General features: G+C 49.8%; 1 protein-coding gene across 15 annotated transcripts in view; it reads left to right on the top strand.

The window, feature by feature from the left end:
• MSI2 (musashi RNA binding protein 2) overlaps positions 1–20175 on the top strand; it is a 221624-nt gene that overhangs the window by 186655 nt on the left and 14794 nt on the right. For 3 of the 15 annotated variants that reach the window (XR_003536757.1, XR_003536760.1, XM_027698813.1), the window contains exons 11-13: positions 7929–7991; positions 9325–9351; positions 11668–11768. The exons of 1 other annotated variant lie outside the window; for it this stretch is intronic. Coding sequence is in view for 9 of the 14 variants with exons in the window: in XM_027698813.1 (XP_027554614.1) it covers positions 7929–7991; positions 9325–9351; positions 11668–11768 (191 nt within the window). In the remaining 5 variants the exon portion in view is untranslated. Of the gene's footprint in view, positions 1–7928; positions 8037–9324; positions 9352–11667; positions 11769–20175 lie in introns of those variants that run through there. 11 more of the 15 variants (XR_003536756.1, XM_027698810.1, XM_027698809.1 and 8 more) reach the window with 6 other exon arrangements.

The following is a 20175-nucleotide window of genomic DNA, read 5'->3' as shown; positions in this document are numbered from 1 at the left end:
TGAAATCTGCTGGAACCACCTGAGTTACCTCTTCCCACCTCTCCCTTTCAGCCTCCATCACTGAAAACAAAGACTGTAGGCTGGACCTGGCTTAAAATTAAGATTTTTGGGTGTTCTTTTGCTGAGGAGGGACCATTCCCACTGCAGGTGCATCCCTGGAGGGAGGAGCAGCTGGAACTGCAGACAGCAAGCTGAGAAATTAATGTAGCAGAGCCCGTAAATCTCCAGCTAGAAGGTTCTCCTTCAAGTTCTGCTTAGATGACGGTAGCTTGTGTTTTGATGCAGGAAAAAATGGTCTCTAGAGGTGTTCCCTAAGACTGAGCAGAGCTGAAGCACCTTTGCCTCTTAGCACAGTTTTTCTGAGAAGAGTTGCGGTTTTTTAACGTTGCAGAGAATTGTGTAAAATGCCCTTTACTCCTCCTATTTTCCCCTCCCCTTAAAATAATTTGATCATTGAATTTAAGGTGAGGTTTTCCAGAGAAAGCTGTTGATCTGAGTTGGTGGTCCAGCTGCCACCACTGCTGATGGCAGCAGAGTGTGGCCAGTGAAAACGGTGCCTGTCTCCCTTTGCTGCTCCATCTCCTCGATGTGAGGGAGGCTCATCTTGAGGTTTCCTCCAACACCATGTCTGGCAGAGGACCAGAAGTGCCCAGAGCCTTTGTTAGGTTTTTCTCCACTGATAACTTTTATAACTGAGCAATAAGAACACCTTGAACATTGAACTTGAACGCTGATTGTCCTTTTCTCAGCTGCTCGCTGATCCATGCCTGGAGTTGGAGGCTTTAAAACTTCAGGGTCATTGCCCTGGAAATGAGTGATCCTGGAGGGACAGAGAGTCGAGAAAAGGAAAAAAAAAAACCTCCAAACCTGCCAGTGTCTCTGGAGGGCTTTGTGTTTTGGGGTGATGCTGCAGATCCAGAGCAGTGGTTTCGGCTGCGAAGAGGCCACAGCTGCAGCGACCGGGAGGTGTAATGAGAATAATTATTCACAAGAGTAAAGAGGCATAACACAAACACTCGTGTGTGGAGGAAAACATGGATAACCCTACAGAAGGAGGAACATGATCTGGTAATACCCATCCTGCTGTGAGGAATTCTCTGTGTCCGAGCTCACCTGCCTTCGTGCCTTACGCCTCGGTAGAGACAATTTTTAACTGTGAAGCTGTTAGAAATTGGAGCTGGGGTTGCAAAGAACTTGAAGAGATCAGTCTCCTTATAGCCCAAAAACATTCAAATGTGAATGGTTTTTCCATCACATTTAGTAGTAGGATTTCCAGCTGACCATTGAGGAGCTTCCAGGTCCTGCCTTGCCCAGGAGTGGTGACACATCGTCGCTGCAGCGATGCCCTGAAGGTTTCTGGGCTCAGCATCCTGATCCTCTCCTCTGACTGTTCTTACAGCGTGGGTTGTGGGATGCCCAGTAGCATTTCGTCCAGTGGGGCACTGGGAAGGGCCCTGTCTGCCAGTGATGGCCATGCTGGGTGAGCTGCAGCATCTCTGAGGGGCGTCTGCTCAGCACTTCAGCATGGGTGGGTGGGGAAGAGTTTCCCACCCTCTGGTAACCTTGTCCTGTGATTTACTGCCTTCTCTTTCACGTTGCCTCTTTGTGTTGAATTTTTCCAGCTTCAGCCTCCAGACACAAATTCTTTTTATGCCTTTGTTCATCATCAAGGACCTGTCTTTAAATAATACTTCCCCAGATAGTTTAGGTCATTCATAAAAATTGAAGCAAGCAGCTTAACCAAATAGCTCATTTTCCTTACTGTCGGAGCAACTGAAATGAGGCTTGAAGCAAATCAGTGCCACGTTGCTGAACTTTAAATAGGTGCCTTAATGTGGTTCCATCTAACCTGCCCTTGTTCATCCAGCAGCAGGTGACTGAAATGCAGAAATTCAGAGCTGCCGTGCTGTGAGGCAGCTTGAGGCCAGTGAGCTCACAGGTATTTCCTCCTCTGCAGAGATCATTTCCTTTATACTTACCTTGTTGATTAAAAATTGATGGTAAATGGGGGGGTGGAATGAGATGATCTTTAAGGTCCCATTCTATGACTTCATGATTCTATTAAATGCTTTCATCAAAGCCACCAACTTCATATTGAGCAGAATTACTTGCTTTTAGGAAGCAATTCGGTTGAAATTCTCTGTCATCTATTCACTTGAAGCTTGTGATTCTCTGAGTTTCACCAGTTGCTAATTAGGGACAATCCCAGTTACATACTAGGTTTGAGTGCTGGATGGTGGGAACTTCCACAGGGCATGTTTGAGGAATGGAGCCTTGAAGCTGCTGTAAGGTAGAAACAGGTTTTAAGTAGAGCAAATAACCTAAATCAGCCGCCAGCTTTTGCTTTTTGGTTTGTGGTTTTTTGAATAAATAGTTTTTTTAGAACAAACTGTTTGCCTTTGAGAAGTTTCCCAGTTTTCAGTACGGTGGAATAACTGCAAAAGGGTTATTGCACTTGAAACGCCACAGGATGATAATTTGGAGACAAACATGGCTTTGTCTCACTGATGCATAAAGTAATTACTGGGCAGGAGTGCACCATTCTCATCCTAAAACCCACGGCCTGAGAGTGGCAACAGCTGAAAAATGGGTCATTTACTGCACGTAAAGCGGAAGTGCCAAATTTTAAATTAACTATATTTGGGTTTTACTGTTGTTTTGAAATTCCAGAGCAGAAATAATAGCTCTTCATAACATCCATCATAACAGACATCGGGGGGGTGTCGGGCCTGGGACAGACCCTCCCACGTGTGGCTGTGCCCTGGGTGACTCAGGGGCTGCAGGATGAGGTTCCATGGGGCATCATGTGCTCTAGCTGAAGTTTCCTGATTTTCTGACCTGGTGTGAAGTAGATTTTAATCAGCTCAATGTAACACAATGGAAAAAGACAAGGGGAGCCACTTAATGGGGCTGTCGCAGCAGAGGAGCTGGAGTGGGTTTGGAGATGCTGCAAGTGTTGATAGAATGGATCAAAACCTTAGGAAAGAACTTCCCTGTTTCCCTGGGGGTCTGCCCTGCTCCGTGCTCGGTCCCTGGCATTGACTGTGGTGTGGATGGTGCCATCCCCCTTCTCCAAAGACAGACCTGTCTGGTGGGAAGCACATGACATTCCAAGCAGGGCTTGTCGCTGCTCCCACGTTCTACAGACTTTGGAAGAGCTTCACAGGGTCTGCAATCAAATCCGAAAGAGTTAATTGCTACTAAACCATAGCAACAAATTGTGAGTGATTTGGTAGAACCCCAATCTTTGATTAGTTCTAGGAAATATTTGATTTCTCTGGGGGTATGTTCTTCTCTAAATATGAAGCATTGAGTTGTTCATCTAATGCTTGGAGTAGTAGCAGTTTTTTTTTCTTTCTGATCTGTGTTTCCTTATAGAAGGGGAAGGGGAGTGTGAGACAGAGAGCCTGGAAGATGAAGGTTTTGAACATAAAGGGATTGTTTTGGGATGGAGCTTTCCCCTGTGTGTGCTCACCATTAAAGACGACGTTTTTGTGCGGTAAATTGGACCCACGCCTGCCTGCCTTCAAAAAAAACTACCAGGCTCTTCTGCTTCATGGTTTTGAGTCTCTGATACTTTTGAAATGAAGCCTAAAGATCCTCCAAAGAGGATAACAGTGCCTAATGGAAAGAATAATGGGAGCGAGAACCCATCTGAAATGACAGCTCTGAGCCTCACACGGCTTTTCGGGCTGATCAAAGCTGCTGGGAACGCTGTTTGAAAAGGGGGGATCAGCTCCCCTGCTCCTCTTCCTGCTCAACCTGCACATGATTTCATATTCCAGCCTTCTCACTTTTTTCCTGGTAGATCAAGTGACCCTCCTGAATGGCTGGTGTTTGGATCAGTGCTCTGGGGACCAGAGTGTAAGGAGGTGAATTGTTGGGGTGATGGAGCCTCAGAGCTCGATCCCCTCGTGTGCAGGGACCCCCAAAATGCCCCACACAGAGCAATCTGCAGCTCCTCTGCCCATGTGTGTGAATACTCCAAACACCCCATAAACACAGAGGGAGGGAGCTGCTTCCTCGCTGTAGTTTTATGGTGGCTTTTATTTTATTCCCTATGCGTGTTCCCACGATTTTGGTTATTTTCTGAAGTCAGGTGATGATTTGAGCATCTCAGCTTCCATTTTTATTCTTATTTTAAATCCCTGTGCTCATTGCTGAAGTCTGAACATGCGACCTGAGGTGCCCAAGTGCTTTAGCCATCCGAAGCAGAGGGAATTCTTTGCATGGTATTTTTATTTAAGAACTAAATTCATGATCTCTGTGACTTCTTTTTGGGATGATTCTTATTGTTTGGTTGGTTTTAGAGGACGAGGTCGTGTGTGCTTTGGGGATGCAAAATACTTGGGGTCTTCAGGGGCTGAGAAGAGCAGGGCTGAAGGAGTCAGTGATTTCTCTTAGAGCCAGGGCTGCAAGGAAGGGGGTCCCAGCAGTGTGGAGGAAGGGGTGCAATATGGTTCTTGTGTTAATTCCCTCTCTCGTGGTTGCCTTGTATCCACATCCAGGCTGGAGGAAAGAGAATTCAGTGATTTAAGAAGGAACAATCCCACTGGAGTGGGAGATGGAGCAGGGCCTGCTGAGCCCCTCGAGCCCCCGTGGAGACTGGCCTTGCTTAGGCAGCATTGTTCTCACCAGATTTGTTCACAAAGCCCCTGGAAAATCCGCTAAATCCCAGGCTCTCAGTGCCATGCCCAGCGCCAGACGCTGGGGCCGTGTGCTGCAGCCCAGGCCTGGGAGCCAGGGCTGTGCTGCCCCAGGATCCCCTTTCTCCCAAGCTCACATGTGCCTGCACCCAGCCATGGACCCAATCTGGGACCTCAGGGCAAAGCCTTTAACCCAGATGTGTCCCTCTCCCCTCCCTGCTCCACTGTTTGAAGTGAAACTATCGGTGCAGGAAGCAGGAAAATCTATCTGTGAAAAATTGCACTTGGAACGCTGGGTTTGGCTTGTTCTGAGCAATGAGAGAGCATGAAATTGTTGTGAATCCTCAGGGCTTTCCTGGACAGTGTGTGAGCCCAGTGCAAAACATTTATTGTAAAATACCTTCTAATTGCAGTGCCTGAAGTGGGCACCGCTGGGAGCTTGTTTCCTCTGGGCAGTTGGGAACGGGGGGTACACACAGGACAGGGATGGTGCTGGCAGGAATCAGTGCCTTAAACAAACACGAGGAGTGAACTGATCTCTCCCTCCACCCTTCTGATTTTCCAGTGGACTTGAGAGGGCTCAGAGGGAGCAGGGCTGGTGCTGGCCATGCTCCCTGCCTGGCCTGGCCAGGGTGGGATCCAGAGCACACTGCCATTGGTGCTCCCGTTGGCTGCAAGGTGCTCTTGCCCAGACACCCATTGCTGGCACCCAGTCCCCTCCAAGCCACTGTTTTCAACTCTGGGCTCTGCTGGCTGCAGCTTCTCCTTGTCCCCTGCTCCAGCTCTTGAAAGTGTTCCCAGTGCCCCGTGCCGGGATCCCTGTCAGGCAGAGTGGAACGGTGTCAGCTGCCCATCACTGCTGGGAGGGTCAGGAGCAAAGAGCCACACGTTACCACGGGGAGTTGGCACAGTGGTGAGAGGTCTCACAGCATTGGTGGCTCAGCAGCAGTGCCAGAGAGTCTGTTCCCAGCTGAGCGATGGATGCGGTGCCTGGCAAAGGGCGTTTTAGTGGGGGGATCAATTGCTTTCAGTACATTGGATTGATTTGGGGATCCTCCAGTGATGGAACCAGCCTGTGAGTGTATCAGCGAGCAGGGTTTTGCCAATCTTGATAATCAATCCCCGTTTCCATCTCCCGCTCCCGGAGCTGGTGCTCCCGTGGCTGTTCCGCCTCCGGCCGCCTGCAGCGTTCCCGCATGGAGCGCGAGCAGCCGATCACACTTGAGTTGTTTGGAGTGCCATGTTGCAGAGATGCTTTTATCTCAGTATTGGGATAAAAGCTTTCTTTGGGGGCGGAGGGATTAATTTTTCACACATCTGTCCACTGGAATGCAATAACGGAGCCTTTGTTCGGGCTCTTTCCGTGGAGCGCCTTCTCCACCCTTGTTATTTCACTCTTCTTTTGCATGGCAAAACTTTTTGTCCTGCATTTCAAATAGATCTTGAGCGTCCCTGGCAGCTGAACAAGAGAAACAAACTTTGCAGCCCCGTTGTTTGTGCTGTTCTCAGGGGATGCTTGGTGATTTGAAGGGTATTTGATTGGTTTTGGCAGAGGCATTTTATTCCGTGGAAAATCCACAGCTCCTTTGATCCCTTGCGGATGGTTCAGGGAGCCCCTGGAGCCTCCAAATGAGAGATTTGCGGGTGGCCAGCTGGTCGTGGAGGTGCCATGGGAACGCTGAGGACTCTGCTCTTGGGCCGTGTGCCGTGGTGGGCAGGGAACAGAGGGGGAGAGGTGGGGAATGGTGCCAACTCTGCTCCTGCCTGAGCCACAGTGGGAGGGCTCGGAGCTTGGCCCAGCCATGGCTCTGCATGAGAATGAAGCCCCAGAGTCTCAGCCCTTGTCCTGCAGATGCTTTCCTTGCTCTTTGGAGGTTGGTTTGACTCCAAAGTCTCCCCAGTCCAGGATATCCCAGCTCCAACCCTAATCGTATGTCGAGGGGCCCGACCAGGGTCGATGGCTCCATCCCCAGCAAGAGGGAATTTAACACTCAGGTTTAACACAGATTATAACGTTCCCCAGTCTGGATGTGCTTCCCACATCCCACAGAGGCTGTAGCAATTGCAAGCAAACAGGTTCACCTCAGCCCTGAGGGCCGGGGTTGGTGCTGGGCTCAGTGCACAGGGAGCAGCAGCCCGGGGAACCTCTGCATACATTTACCTGTGATATTTTTTTTTTCCCCCAACAGCCCTATTACCATATTTAAATGCAAGTATGTCTTTTTTTAATTGATGTATTAAGTAGTTTCAAGTCACTCTAGTCTAGTTCTCTGCTCCTTTGCCCTGATAGATGAGCTGTAGCTGAGCCAATAGTGTAGAGGTAGAGGCTGTAGTCTGCTGGTCTCTCTGGGGTTTGCTCGCTCCTCTGGCTCACTCTTCTCTTTCTCTGTGCCTCAGTTGTTTTTCTGTGGTTCCTCAGCCTTGCAAAGCAGCTGTGATCAGAGTCCTGGGCCCACTCAAGTGGCAGGTCCCATCGTGGCAGCCACCCCCAGGGTTGTCCCGTTGGGCAGTGGGAGCAGTCGGAGCTCCCAGAAACCAGGAACCTCTCGGGAGTTGTTGGCTTGGAGGTTTGGGGTTCTTGCTGATCACCTGGACTTTGCCATTGCCCTCTTAAAATACATATATTGAAAGTCAGAGTCTCTGACAGATCTTGTGAATATTAATTAAGTAAAGACATGAAATCTGCAATCTTGCTGGCAGCATTCCATTCCTCTGGAGGGCTTGCTCCCCTGGAGCAGGGGGGATGTCGCTGAGCTCCTTGATCTGCGGCTGTTTTGCTTTCAAGAGCTTCTTTCTTTCTTTCTTTCTTTCTTTCTTTTTTAAACCGCGTTCCATTGAATTTTTTCTGCTTGATCCCAGCAAATCTGTGATCTTGACACGAGGACCTCCTCATATTTTCCATTACTGCTCTGTCTATAGACCAGCACGTTATTATCACTTGCAGATAAGCCTGGAAGAGAATTCCCTGGTTGGCTGTGGAGCGGGGTGACCCCGTTTGTTTGGGAGTGCAGAGACACGAGCCGAGTGCTGCGGGCTCTGCCACCAGCCTGTCCACGATGTGCCATGGCCCCATTCCTCCTCTGCCAAAGGGGTTTGTGCCAGCAGGGCCCTCTGGCAGCGGGCACCTGGCAAGGGCTCGGCTCTTCCCAACCGTGGTGGCACGGAGAGCCGGGATGGCGAGCTCCGGGAACACCATGCCCTCGGTGGCCACCCTGGGCCCCGCAGAGACTCGTGGTACCCACTAGCTTCTTTCTTTACCCTTCTCCTTTTCTCCATGGCCAGGTTTTCCGGCAGCGGCTTATGGACCAGTAGCAGCGGCGGCCGTGGCGGCAGCAAGAGGATCAGGTAGGGGGGCCCGTGGAAGAGCAAACCCTCAGAGTGCAGGGTCAGGTAAAAGCTCTGTCGGTATTCTGTGTGGCTGCAGCTCTCCATCATTTCTCTGATTTTCCTCACACTTAATCCTGGGGACCTGAAAACGAAAGATCTAAAAAAAAAAATTATATAAAAATTGAGTAATCAGTCCCGACCCAAACCCAAACTACAAGCAGAGGCCACGGGGGCTGGAGCACCTGCAGGAGGTTGGCATGAGAACTGCCAAAACCAGGGTAGATATTCCAATTCGTTTCTTTCTTTATTCCTTTATTGTGTTGGTTTCTTTATTTCTTTGGTTTAAATTCGAGGTTCTAAAAGACACCCCCCCCCCAAAAAAAAAAAATTTAATTTGTGTTTTTTGAAAAAAAGTTTTGGTTTCTCGTGGGAAGCCGGGGCTGGGTTGAGGTGGTGGCAGCAGCTCCGGGTGCTCCCGCCGTGCCTGGAGCCACTGTCACCTCCTCTGCCACAGCCAGCACAGAGCAGCCCCCCAGAGAGGGGCCGTGTCCCTTGAGGACAGCGTCACTCGTGCCATCAGCATTGGCACTGCTTCCACGAGGAATGCCAAAGCTTTTCTTCTGTCCTTCCGAAAGCTGCTGGGTTTTTTTTCCCCTTAAGGGAAATAAATAAATCGTTGCCAATTACCGTTACTGCCTTAGGTTTAAATTTTGCCAAACACATGAAATTAGCGCTTTGCTCAGGTGACAAGGAGTTCAGAGCAGCCATCGGTGAGCTGTGGGCTTGGCTCCCGGGCCAGGCCAGGATGGAGCTGCTGCCGGGACGGAGCCGCTGCCAGCCCGGTGTCCTCTGCCCCGGTGTCTGCTTGGAGGACACGGCGCTGGCAGCACCTTCCAGCTCACTCATGGCCGAGCTGGGGGTTCTCAGTGACTTTTCTGGCAGTGCCGGTGGGTTAACGAGGCTCTCCCCGAAAAGCCACGGCTGCGTGAGGGGTCAGGAGGAGGGCGCAGGCCCGGGTGTGTCTCGAGTGCGAGCCCAATGCCATGGAGGCCAAAGAAAGACACCAGGAGAACTCCGTTCCATGCAAACTGGCACTGCTTGCAGGCTACAAAGGACTCTCTGTACCAGTTCCATCTTGTGGCATGTAGAGAGCGCCTAAGGGGTGACTTGCCAGCCTGGTTGTGGGGATCCCCCATCTCCCGGCTTCTCCTACTGCCCCGTCACAGAGGGGGAAAAAACAAACCCAAAGAGAAAAAACAAACCCAAATGAAAAACAAGATTGCTTTTGCATATGCTTCCAGGAAAAACAGACCTCATTGTTTCTGCCTCTTCCTCATGTTTTGCCCTTCAGGTTTTGTTTTACGTGCAAACAGACCTGGTGAGTTGCCCCTTAGCAAGGCACAGAGGGTTTGGCTCGATTAACGTTGCTTCCCTGATTATTATGATTATTTTTTTTAATCGGAGTGCTTTTGGTGCCCATTACAACTGAACTGAGCATTGATCAATTCTGTGCCTGAAAATCATTTGTCTTTAATTTGAGTGTTTTTTGGTTTCTCTTTTGTTGGGTTTTCTGTTTTGTTTTTTCAGTTCCTTTTGGTTTTTGATTTGAACTTGCAATACAAAACTAAATCTAACCCTAAATTAACAACACCCTTTCTGGCAAGTTTAAAGAGCAGTATGGTGTTTGGAAATGTCCTTTCAAGCCTCAAAATTGCCTGTGTGCACAAAACTGGCAAAACCCCAAAACTTTGAATCCAAAGAGCCCCTGTCCCTCCCCAGCCCCGAGGTCTCAGGGAGGAAGATGGGTTCGTCACCGGCCCCACGGCCACTCACATCTGCACCAAACTGTGCTCTGGGAACGGTGGGGTTTCCGTAGAGTCATCTCCATCCAAAGCCGGTTTCGGAAGGGACATCCTGGGTTCTCCACTCCATCAGCAATGGTAGTGAATTGTATCCAGGAGCAGTGGAGTCCGATCGATCTTGCGCTGCAGTGTACGGGCCCGATTCATTACAAGAAAAATGGTTGGGGTTTTTTTTTCTTCTTTCCTTTTCGGTTGGGTTTTTCTTTTTCCTTCACAAATTCGCACAGCACTCCTTCACGTGTGCCTGATCCAAAGCACAGAGCACTGCACAGCTGGCCCTAACTGGCCCTTTCTGCCAGGAAAGAGCTGGAAAACACCCAGGCAGGTGCATCCCACCACCCCTGACTTGCTGGGGAGGGCTCTGCCCAGGGCTGCTGGAGCTGCCCCTGTCACAGAGCAAACAGGCCAGGAGGTTCCTGGAAAGCATTGATGACAGTCCATGTCATCAATGTCCCCATCACTGCTGCTCCTTCGGCAGTGCCTCACCAGCTCACCCAAAATTGACCTTCTCTGCTCTCCGGCCCCCGTCCTGCCGGCTCTTCCCCACCTTCCTGGCATCACTGCCAGCACAGAGACTGAGTGCCCCCAGAGAGCATCCACCTTCAGCTGCACATCTTGGTCTCCCAGGGAAGCTGCAACCCTCTCACTCCAAGCCCCTGAGCACTGACCACCTTGGTTTCTCCCCGAGTTGATGCTCCATCTCTTGGGTCACCTGCATGTTTGCTCAGCCAGCAGAAGGAGCCTGCCGGGGGCAGGTACCTGCACGGGGCAGCGCCCGGCCCTGGTTCTGTGCTGCCTGGTCTTCCCTGCCTTTGCCCCTTCCTTTTCCCGTGTCACCAGCTGACCTGGCTAGATAAACAAGTTCTTTTATCTGTCACAGCAGTTCTGTCCTACGACCAGCAGAAAGGGACGTGTCCCTCTCCTCGTGCTCAGTGCCACCCATAAATTCACGTCCCGCCGTAGCTGCTCGTGTGCCAGCAGGGTGAGCCCAGCAGTGCTGCTCTCCATAAATCATGTCCCCAGTCGATGTCCCAGTGATGAGACAATAGCCAAGGTCTCTTGAGCAGACACAGGTCTGGCCACATCCATTCGCTCCGGGTGGGACTGTGCTGCCCAGTCCCTCTGCTGGTTTTGACAACCTCACCCATTCTTGTATTTTTTTAATGAATTGGGACCTGAGCCATGGAAAACGAGCAAAGTTAAAAGTCTGAATGCTGCAAACTCCTCCTAGACAACTTCACTATCAATGTCACATTTCTTTTGAATCCACCTGACATATTTTACGTGTAAAACATTTTTGTCGTGTAAACGCTTTTTTTAAAATACAGTCATGGGGGGGGCACATTTTTCTCTTGCATTTGACATGGGAGGGGTTCATCTGGCAGGAGAGCGAGACGAGGGAAATTTGGCAGGAGAGGTTTTTTTTTGTTCCTTCCTCTTTGGTTCATTAACAAGTCTGAGATTTTTCCACTTCCCAACCCGTTGCCACCAGCTGTTCCTCCCTGAGGGCTGGAGACAAAACCCATAAGGCCCCCTGTGATCCAGCCCTGTCCCAGGTGAGCGGTGCCAGCTCCCCCAGGCACCGGGCGCGGTGGCACAGCGCGGTGCCACGGCACCAGGAGCTGCTCCCCCCACCCCAACCCCTGGCACATCTGGATTTTGGGCCCCAGTCCTGGCTTGCCAGCGCTGCCTTTGAGCCCTGCGCCCCAACAACCCCTTACTGGACTTTATACTTGCCAGCAATAACAAATCTCGTAACGTGAGCTACTGACCTTGATGGTGAGTGTGAGCAGTTATGTTTTGTTGTTTTCTCTCTTGCTTGGTTGGGGCTGCTGTGAGAGAGGGTGTCTCTGAGGCAAACTTTCCGGCCTCTCTTACACTCGGACGTGCACACCTCCTCTCAAACACTCTTCTGAGCGCTCTCAGCGGGAAGGTTTGTCCACACCTATTAATCCTCTCTCAGTGTCCAGCTTCTTGTTAGTAGCAGCTGGTTGCATGTTTTTTGCTTGTTCGGACGAAACGGTTCAAGAAACGACTCATATCAACTCTTGAGAAATGTCTCTATTTTTTTGTACACTTTCTTTCTTTTGATGTTTTTATTAATTTCCCTTACTTAAAAAACCAAAACACCTGTCGTCCCGTAAAACATTTCACATCTCCCCTTGCCTGTTCTTAGAGTGTATGTATCTGTGGGACTGAACTAAATGCATGCAACTGTAGTAGTCGTACTGGTAGCAGTAGATGTAGTTGTAGAACATGCATTGTCGAGTTGATATTATAGGCACCATCAACGCGAACGAGCGTGGCAGATAAAAGCAGAGCCTCGGTCTGATTGAAAGCATAGGGATAATACAGCAGAGAGCTGCTAAAGGCTTGGATCCATAGTGCCCTATTCGTTAAATCCCATTATCTGGAAGTATAAATTGAAGCCGGCTGTAGGCAACCTACACCCTCCGTACAAGAACCCGCACATGCTGTTATGCTGATAGTAAAATTGCCATTGCTTTTTTTTTTTTCAAATCAAACCCCCCCCCAGGAATTAAAACACTGGCTATAACTATATTCTCTTATTTTTATTTTGTATCCAAAAGAACTTAAGATATTTTTTAAATCATTTTACAATCATGGTTTCTCCATCAGCCTGTTACTCGTCCATATTAGCCCATAGACTCATCCGTTGGCGGTCGTAGACCAGATGTGCCACACGCAAATCACTCCATTTGGGAATCCAAATAATTCCGTGTGTGTGAGGCGGCTCCCTGCAGCCTGTCCTGAGCCACCAGGCGATTCTCTGTAGGTCATAAACCTTAAATCTTATTATGCAACAGAGACTCTGAGCTAGTGATGGGTCGTACTCATTGCCATGTCACCCAGCTTAAGGGAACGTTTTTAAATGAAGATTTAACATTTCATAAATATCAGCATGGGGAGTTCGAGGCAAGTTCATCCTCTCTGCCAAGAGCCAGCAAGTGGCTTCGCTTCTCCTGCCCAGGGTTTCTGTGCTAAACCTTGAAAATTCAGAGACAATGACGCAGTCGGTGAATTTAGCAGATGGTAATTGAGATCCCAAATTAGGCCTTGGTTTACTTGTTTAGTTTGTTGTTTGTCAGAAAACATCCTGCTGGGAGTAGAAAAGCTCCTGTACAGGATGGTCACCCCTTTTCTCCTCCCCAAAACCAGTTGTGGTGGGTGGGAGCATCTCCTGCTCTGCTGGGCAGAGCCATGCAGTCCTTAATGCACTTAGAGCAGCCAGGGCCTTCCAGGGAAATAAAATACCCAGAGTGGGCTTTGCAGATGTAATTAAGGATTTGTACCCGCTCCTTACCTCCAATAGAATGTCGAGTAAATCAAGCAAACAAGCCCTGGGATGGGGCTGATGTGGTGCAGGGCAAGCTGAGCCGCCCCTGGTACTGCCAGGGAGCTGAACACTTGTGTGTCAAGGGAGAGGGATGACGTCCCCTTTGGATCTCAGCCTTCCAGGGAAATGGGGGGGACCCACTGTTTGATGCGCCCGGCACATGATGAAGTGAGGAGTCTGGCTGAAAGTCAGCAGAGCAACAAATTGCATGGGGCTGAGGAAGCCTTGTCTGGCACTTCAGGAAGGTGCTCTCAAATTTAATCTACTCATAGTTTAGCAAATTACGGCCTTAAGAAGGGGGGCAGTGCTTGGTCTGTGTGTGCAGGGGAGAGGAGCTGCCACCGGCTCGCGGAGATATCAGGGGGAGCATTTCAAAGATCCAGCGATGAACCAATTTGGGATTTATACGGCCCGTTGGGAGGACTCCCTTGTGGCACGGCGGCTCTGATGGAACTGCTCTCCCTTTTTTATTCTCCTCTATAAAAGTACATAAAGTTTAATCCAAGCTATGTAATCTCAAAAGCCAGAACCTAACAAGTGGACCACTTGGGAGCAGCAAGGGCTGGAATTTCTCACTCTGCTGGAACCGCCAGTAATTATGTGACAGAGCCCGGCGGGTGATGCATCGGGAAATTAATGACTGCATTGGATTTTATCCTTTGCTTATCTCCCTGGCAGAGACAGTGTGTGCTGGGGAGCATGGCAGGCGGCCAGGCAGGGACCCCACACCTCAGGGCCTTCAGGGAGGGGTGGGCACAGGGACAAAATCCTGGTTTAAACAGGAATTCCAGGCTCTGCACGGAGTGGCCCCGGGTGCTGAATGCACTCAGGAGGAGCCAAATTCCTGTAAGTGGTTTTAGCCTCATTACTGACAATACTGGGAGCACTACAGTTACTTTTCTGACTACTGCCCCAAATTAAAAGAATAATAGTAATGAAAGGGGAGTCATTTCTGTTTGGTTCAGAAGTGCTGTGCTGGTCCAGGGTGGGAATCCCACAGGTCCTCTCCAGAGTGCAGGCTCAGGCAGAAACCCTGTGTCTTGTTTTACTGTAGGATGCCACTTCTGGGTCTTTTTTGATCCACGAGGGACTGAGCTTCCTGCTCAGTGGATCTAAACAGAAAATTGAGTAGATCTAAAACAATTTGGTTTTGCTGCTGCTGCTTGGCCTTGGCCGCAGCGGTGGGTGTTTGACAGGGCATCGGGCTGGAGTCTGTTGAGGTTAAAATATATCAGCTTTAATCAATAATTTTGTAATAGAAAATCTTGTGCACTTGATGAATCATCTCCAGTGCAATTAGTGACCACCTCTGAAGTGCAGTTGAAGTTAATCTGTAATGAATTTAGTGGGTAACTTTTAACAGTCCTTTCCATTGAGAGAATTATTTTCAACGGCAAAAGGGTCCTCTGAGAGCTCATCCAGAGCTGTTTCATTTAGGAAGAAATTCCTCCCTGTGAGGGTGGGGAGGCCCTGGCACAGGTTGCCCAGAGAAGCTGTGGCTGCCCCATCCCTGGAAGTGTCCAAGGCCAGATTGGACGGGGCTTGGAGCAACCTGTGCTAGTGGAAGGTGTCCCTGCCCATGGCAGGGGGTTAGAACTGTATGATTTTTAAGATCCCTTCCAACCCAAACCATTCCTTGATTCTTTGATCCCACTGTCCCAGCTGCTGCTCTTGACACGCGTCAGGTGGTGACGCCGTGGCCGCTGCCTTGTGCCACGGGCGGGCTCATTGCCAGTGCAGAGTCCAGCTCACTGGTGACAGGGCTTTGGTAGCCCCCAAAGCCCTGCCAAAGCCAATTAGCTGTGTTTAATACCCTTTCTCCCAGTGGAAGTGAAGGGACAGAGCTCTGGGCTATTGTAATTAGACTTTGTTCCACGCAAGACGCAGCCGAGTCGCTGCAGAGTTTGGAGTGTTTCAGTCGCTGCAGAGTTTCAGCACGAGTGCTCCAGTGAAATGAGATCCTCGAGCACAGGATCATGTCTCATGCATTTTAATCCCTAAACAGGTAAAATACTGCCAGAGCTGAGGGTAACTTGCCTCTCTGGCAGCAGTTGCAGGCTGTTACCTGTTAGTGGAACAACCGGGAGGCAGCACACGTTGTCCTGACTTACTGCTGTCACTATTTTCATGCTCATTCTCTCCCCAAATACTTTAAAAGTAAATACATAATTACAGTGATTTTTTTCCCCTCTCTCCTTTCTGAAATAGAAAACTGCCAAAGGGGCAGAGGAGTTTTTCCTCACAGCAGATGTTAGTGTGCATCTGGCTCCGTGTGAGCTCGAGGAGCGCAGTGGGTTAGGAGTTGCCAGAGAATGCAAAGTGGATCTGCAGGTATATAAACCTGAGCTATTTAAAAATAATAAACTCACACAGCTGGGGCTTTTATGGTTATTTCCTGGTAGTTAGAAGAGCCCAGAGCTCTGTGTCAGGAGGACTCTGTGCCTTTCTGTGGGCTGGGGTGTCAGCTGCTGACAGCAGAGCTGGTGCCGCCAGCTCTCCTGCAGGTACCTTGTGGTGGGCAGCAGCTTCTTGCAGTGTTTCCTCACTGGTGAGCTCAGGTTGTCCTTTAGGGGGGTGTTATTACCTGCTGCACATGCTGTGGAGGATCCTTCACTCCACCTTGGCACCCATCTGTCCGGACAGGTCTGCTCCAGGTGCCCAGTGCAGACTCTCCCACAGGAGAGGGTGGTTGCACAGGACTGGGGGTTTGCAGGCTGGATTCCTCTCCTGTTACCTGGATTACCCCTCTGTGCTCCCAAGCATCCCCCCCAGCCCATCAGGGTCCAGCAGCAGCAGGAAGGTGCCCCCCAGGCAATGCCCTCCTGCTACCATGACTTAAATTATGCAGCAAAACAGAGACCCGGTTTTGGTTTAATTTTCCTCCTGTATTGTCTGGTATTGTAGAAAAGGCTTCTATTTCAAATTACAGGAGTGATAGCCAGTTAATGTGGTACAGTGGGAGGCCGGAGTTGCTGTTGCTATGGCAATGGAGTTCGGCTCATTTGTTTTGTAGATGAGTAATTACTACGCAATTAGAGTAGGCTAAAAATAAAGGAGCCTTTTGTTCCTTCTCACTCATTAATATTAATAAAAGACCTGTCCGGGCTGTGGTAAACAATTAATGCAGATGTGGTTGCCCATGGTAAAAGTAACAGCAGCTTTCCTGCTCCTTGGCAGGCGGGGAAGGCGCTGGCTCAGCTCTTCCTTCATTCCAAATGGAAAACGGTTAGAGAGGGGTCTGTGTTATCCCAGCATCCGAGCTTTAGCTCTTATTTGCCGGTTGGATGGGTGATAATAAGTGTTAAAGCTTAATGTGCAGGCAGGGGCAGCAGGTACAGCGTTTGGGTCAGAGCCTGCAGCACACGAGGGGTGGGAGGGGAACGCGCTGGCAGTGGTTCCTGGTGCAGACAGCTCTTCATTCATCCCCTTGGATAAATGCCAGGGCTGGAGCGAGAAACTTGCCCAAAAACCCAAGCACAGGCAAGGATGAGCGTGGTGCTGCTGTAACAACTCCAGTAGGGCACGTTACAAACACGGATCAGCAAAAAAAGAGTGGAAGGAAACACTCCCAGGCATTTGATGTGAAGTAAAGAGGAAGAGAATAGGTTTAGACTGGATGTTAGGAAGAAGTTTTTTACTGTGAGTGTGGTTGCCCAGAGAAGCTGTGGCTGACCCATCCCTGGAAGTGTCCAAGGACAGGTTGGGCAGGGCTTGGAGCAGCCTGGACCAGTGGAAAGTGTCCCTGCCCATGGCAGGGGGTTGGAACTGTATGATCTTTAAAGTCCCTTCCAACCCAAGCTGTTCTGGAATTCTGAGATTCTATGAAGTATGTAAACATTAAGCACATTAGATTTTAAATTAACTGTAAAACCAGTTAAATTGGTAGAGAAACCAGTTAGGAACATGACTTGACAGTGTTTATTTGGCCCTGTGGTTTATTTGTGTGTCCCAACGCAGCCCATGCGCATCCGGTGCAGGCAGGGAGAGAACAGCAGAGCAGAGCAGGGACCTTGGGGGCTGTGGGGTGGCCACCCCCTCCCTGCATCCCTGGAAAATGCCATCAGGAAGGCAGAACCTCTCCAATGGTTAAGTATCCCAACCCAGAACCCCGAGTGCTGTGCTGGGGGGGGCTGTGGACACACAGAACCGCATCCCTCCCAAACTGTTTAACTAATGGAGGGAATCGTAGCAGAGCCTTTGTAAGGTCGACATTTGTTTGTTGTTAAGGATCTAATTAGAAACATGAGAGGAAGCTGAATGGCTGCTTGCTCGGCTAATTAGCGACATGCACGAAGACCACTTTGAACTTCAAGGACACAAAGCTATTAGCGCTTACATCAAAAATGGATTAAACTTCTGTGCTTTTATAATGATTAAAGATGAGCCGCTTGAGAGGAAATCCTTTTGTAAGGCTGTGACAAGAGCTGGCTCCCTGATTGCAGCTCCTACAAGCGAAGCTTTGTGTGGCCTCCGTGTTGCACTTGGCCCGGCGCGAGTGACTCCGCTGACGCGCGGGATGGAAAATGGGATTGGGCAATAAATATTGATTGTTGGCAAAAAAATTACAGCCGAGCTGCAGAGCGCAGCTATTGGTCCTGCTGCATAACTGCAGGAATTAGAACAGCTGGGCTCGAACGAGCTGAAATTTTGTGTCTTTTCTTCTGTAAATTGATGCACATCAGCAGCCACCAGATGTGGCTGGCGCCTCGGGTGGGTTAAGTGCAGTGTTTAGTAGAAGCAGGGTCTCCCGTGCACAGGAGGGGCAGCAGTGGGTTTGTGAAACACCTGCACCAGGTGAATTTTCAGCTTGCCCAATCCTGTGGAAGGCACCCAGATCCTGCTTTCTGCTCATCTGAGGCAGTTCAGCGCTTGGTTTGTGTGTCCATGCCTCTGCCCGGCACCGGTGCTGGGGCTGGAGGAGCCGTCCCATGGCAGGAGGACGCTGGGGTTGCAGCAGGAGCAGTTGCCACAGGATCCCAGGTGCCATTATCACCCCCCTGTGCCCAGCTGGAGGGCGGGTGGGCAGCACTGAGCCCTCCCTCCCTGTTCCCACTCACTTCCAGCAGTAATTGCCGAGCAGGAGCGAGCTCACCACCCACTGCTTGCTGTCGTTACCCTGCGATGTTTTGATGTGTGAAGCCGTTTCCAAAGGGGCTGCAGAGGCAGAACAACCTTTGAAAGTGTGACTGCAGCTAGAAAATAACGTACAAATAGTACCTTGTTAGGGCAGATCTTGGTGTCTCTCGGCCTCATCACCACTTATTTTGCTGATGAGCCCCACAGTTGTTTTATTTTCCTTTTTCCCTGCAGGGCCAGTGTAGCTGCAGGGGAGGGATAACCTGGGGCAGTGTGGCTGCTCCCCATTACAGAGCGTGTCGGGGTGGCAGGAAAGGCACAGCGCTCGCGTTTGATTTTCCAGAGTCAGGACTGAGCCAACTGTCATAAGTAAAATATCTGTAGCTCTTCACACTTGCAGAGGAGCTGCGTCTGCCACAGGGTTCTTACAGAGAGGAGTTTGCTTTTCAAGTCTGCTTGGGAAGAGCAGGAGCAGAGGGATGTGCCTTGCGGGTCTCCATGAGAGATGTAATACATGGCACCTCTCATCGTGACACTGGGGTTATTTGTTTTTCTGGTTTGTCTCCCACTTTCTCTTTCAGCAAGTTGGGAGCTGTTTGTACCTTGTTATTCTCCAGAATATCTGTGTGTTTCCAGCTCATTATTTCTGAGGCATCCGTGAGTTGGAGCATTGATCTGAGTTTGAGGCGTGCCACGTGCTGCCTCCGACAGAAACCAGTGCTCTGTAAAAGCTCAGACACAAGAAAGCAACGCTTCCAATGGCTCAACCTGGCCACAAGTGAAGGGGTTGTTGTTTGGAGCTGTATGTGAGGGGATTGGTGTAGGAAAAAAAGAGCTTGAATGTGAGCATTTAATTCTCAGTGCTGTGCCAGTGCACTCTTGCAGCCTGAACAGGCCACCAAGAACCAGGAGCACCAACATCTTATTTCAGACTGGCATTAATTTGTACATCCAGTCCCCAGTAAATCACATGCTGGTTGTTAGCAGCTCTGAAAAGCAAGGTACAAGCTCCCATTAACTTCAGCCCTGACTGCACAAAGAATTAGCTTTGGCCAAGCGATCTGTAACACGGGTGCAGTGCTGCTAATTATATTTATAAGGCTCTGAGCACTAATGATGTAAGATTTGCATGCAGTGCTGAAGTTCTGCTGGTTATTTAAAGTACCAGCCCCACGCTGGGAGTGCTGGTCTGTCAGCCATGCGTGCGACAGCGTGGCCATTAGTGCTCATGCTCCAGGACACACGGGATCCCCAAGGAAGGTGTGATCATCCCTCTGCCACTTGCCGTGGGTTTGCTCTAATGTCCTCTGCTGTGGTTGTGCTTGGGTGGTTTCAAAGGCAGCACAGCAGGCTGGAATGCCTGGGAACAGGTGATATTCCTTCTGTGACAGTCTTCTCTTAAAATCCAGACCCAAGTGACTCAAATTCATAGAATTGTAGAATCCTAGAGAGGGGTTAGATTGGAAGGGACCTTAAAGACCATCTAGTCCAAGCCCCCTGCCATGGGCAGAGACACTTTCCACTACATCAGATTGCTCCAGCCTGGCTTTGAAATTAAATGCCACCAGAGTGTGAGGCAGTCCCTGTCCCAGCTGGGCTGCTCAGTCCCCTGCCCCCCATCCCCTGCCTGCTCCCATCCCTGTGCCTTCGATGTTATTATATCATTTACTCCTCCAAGCTGGAAGATGATGTTTGCAGCATGTTCTATGAATTTTTCATAAAGATAGAAAAACAGCCTAATCTTGTGAGCTTTGAGTCTTGGTGGTGGGTAATGGCTTTGATTTAAAGCATTTTGTCTTAATGATAGTTATATTGAAAATTTCCTGCTGCTTTCAAGCACGTTTAGTTATTATCATAAACATTGATGGTAGAGATGCCTGCCAAATTGTGCGTGGCTGTTTATGGT

The sequence above is a fragment of the Neopelma chrysocephalum genome, unplaced genomic scaffold, assembly GCF_003984885.1.
Source record: "Neopelma chrysocephalum unplaced genomic scaffold, ASM398488v2 Primary Assembly neopelma1_132, whole genome shotgun sequence".
Classification (NCBI taxonomy): Eukaryota; Metazoa; Chordata; class Aves; order Passeriformes; family Pipridae; genus Neopelma; species Neopelma chrysocephalum.
This window is presented reverse-complemented; position numbering and strand designations above follow the sequence as displayed.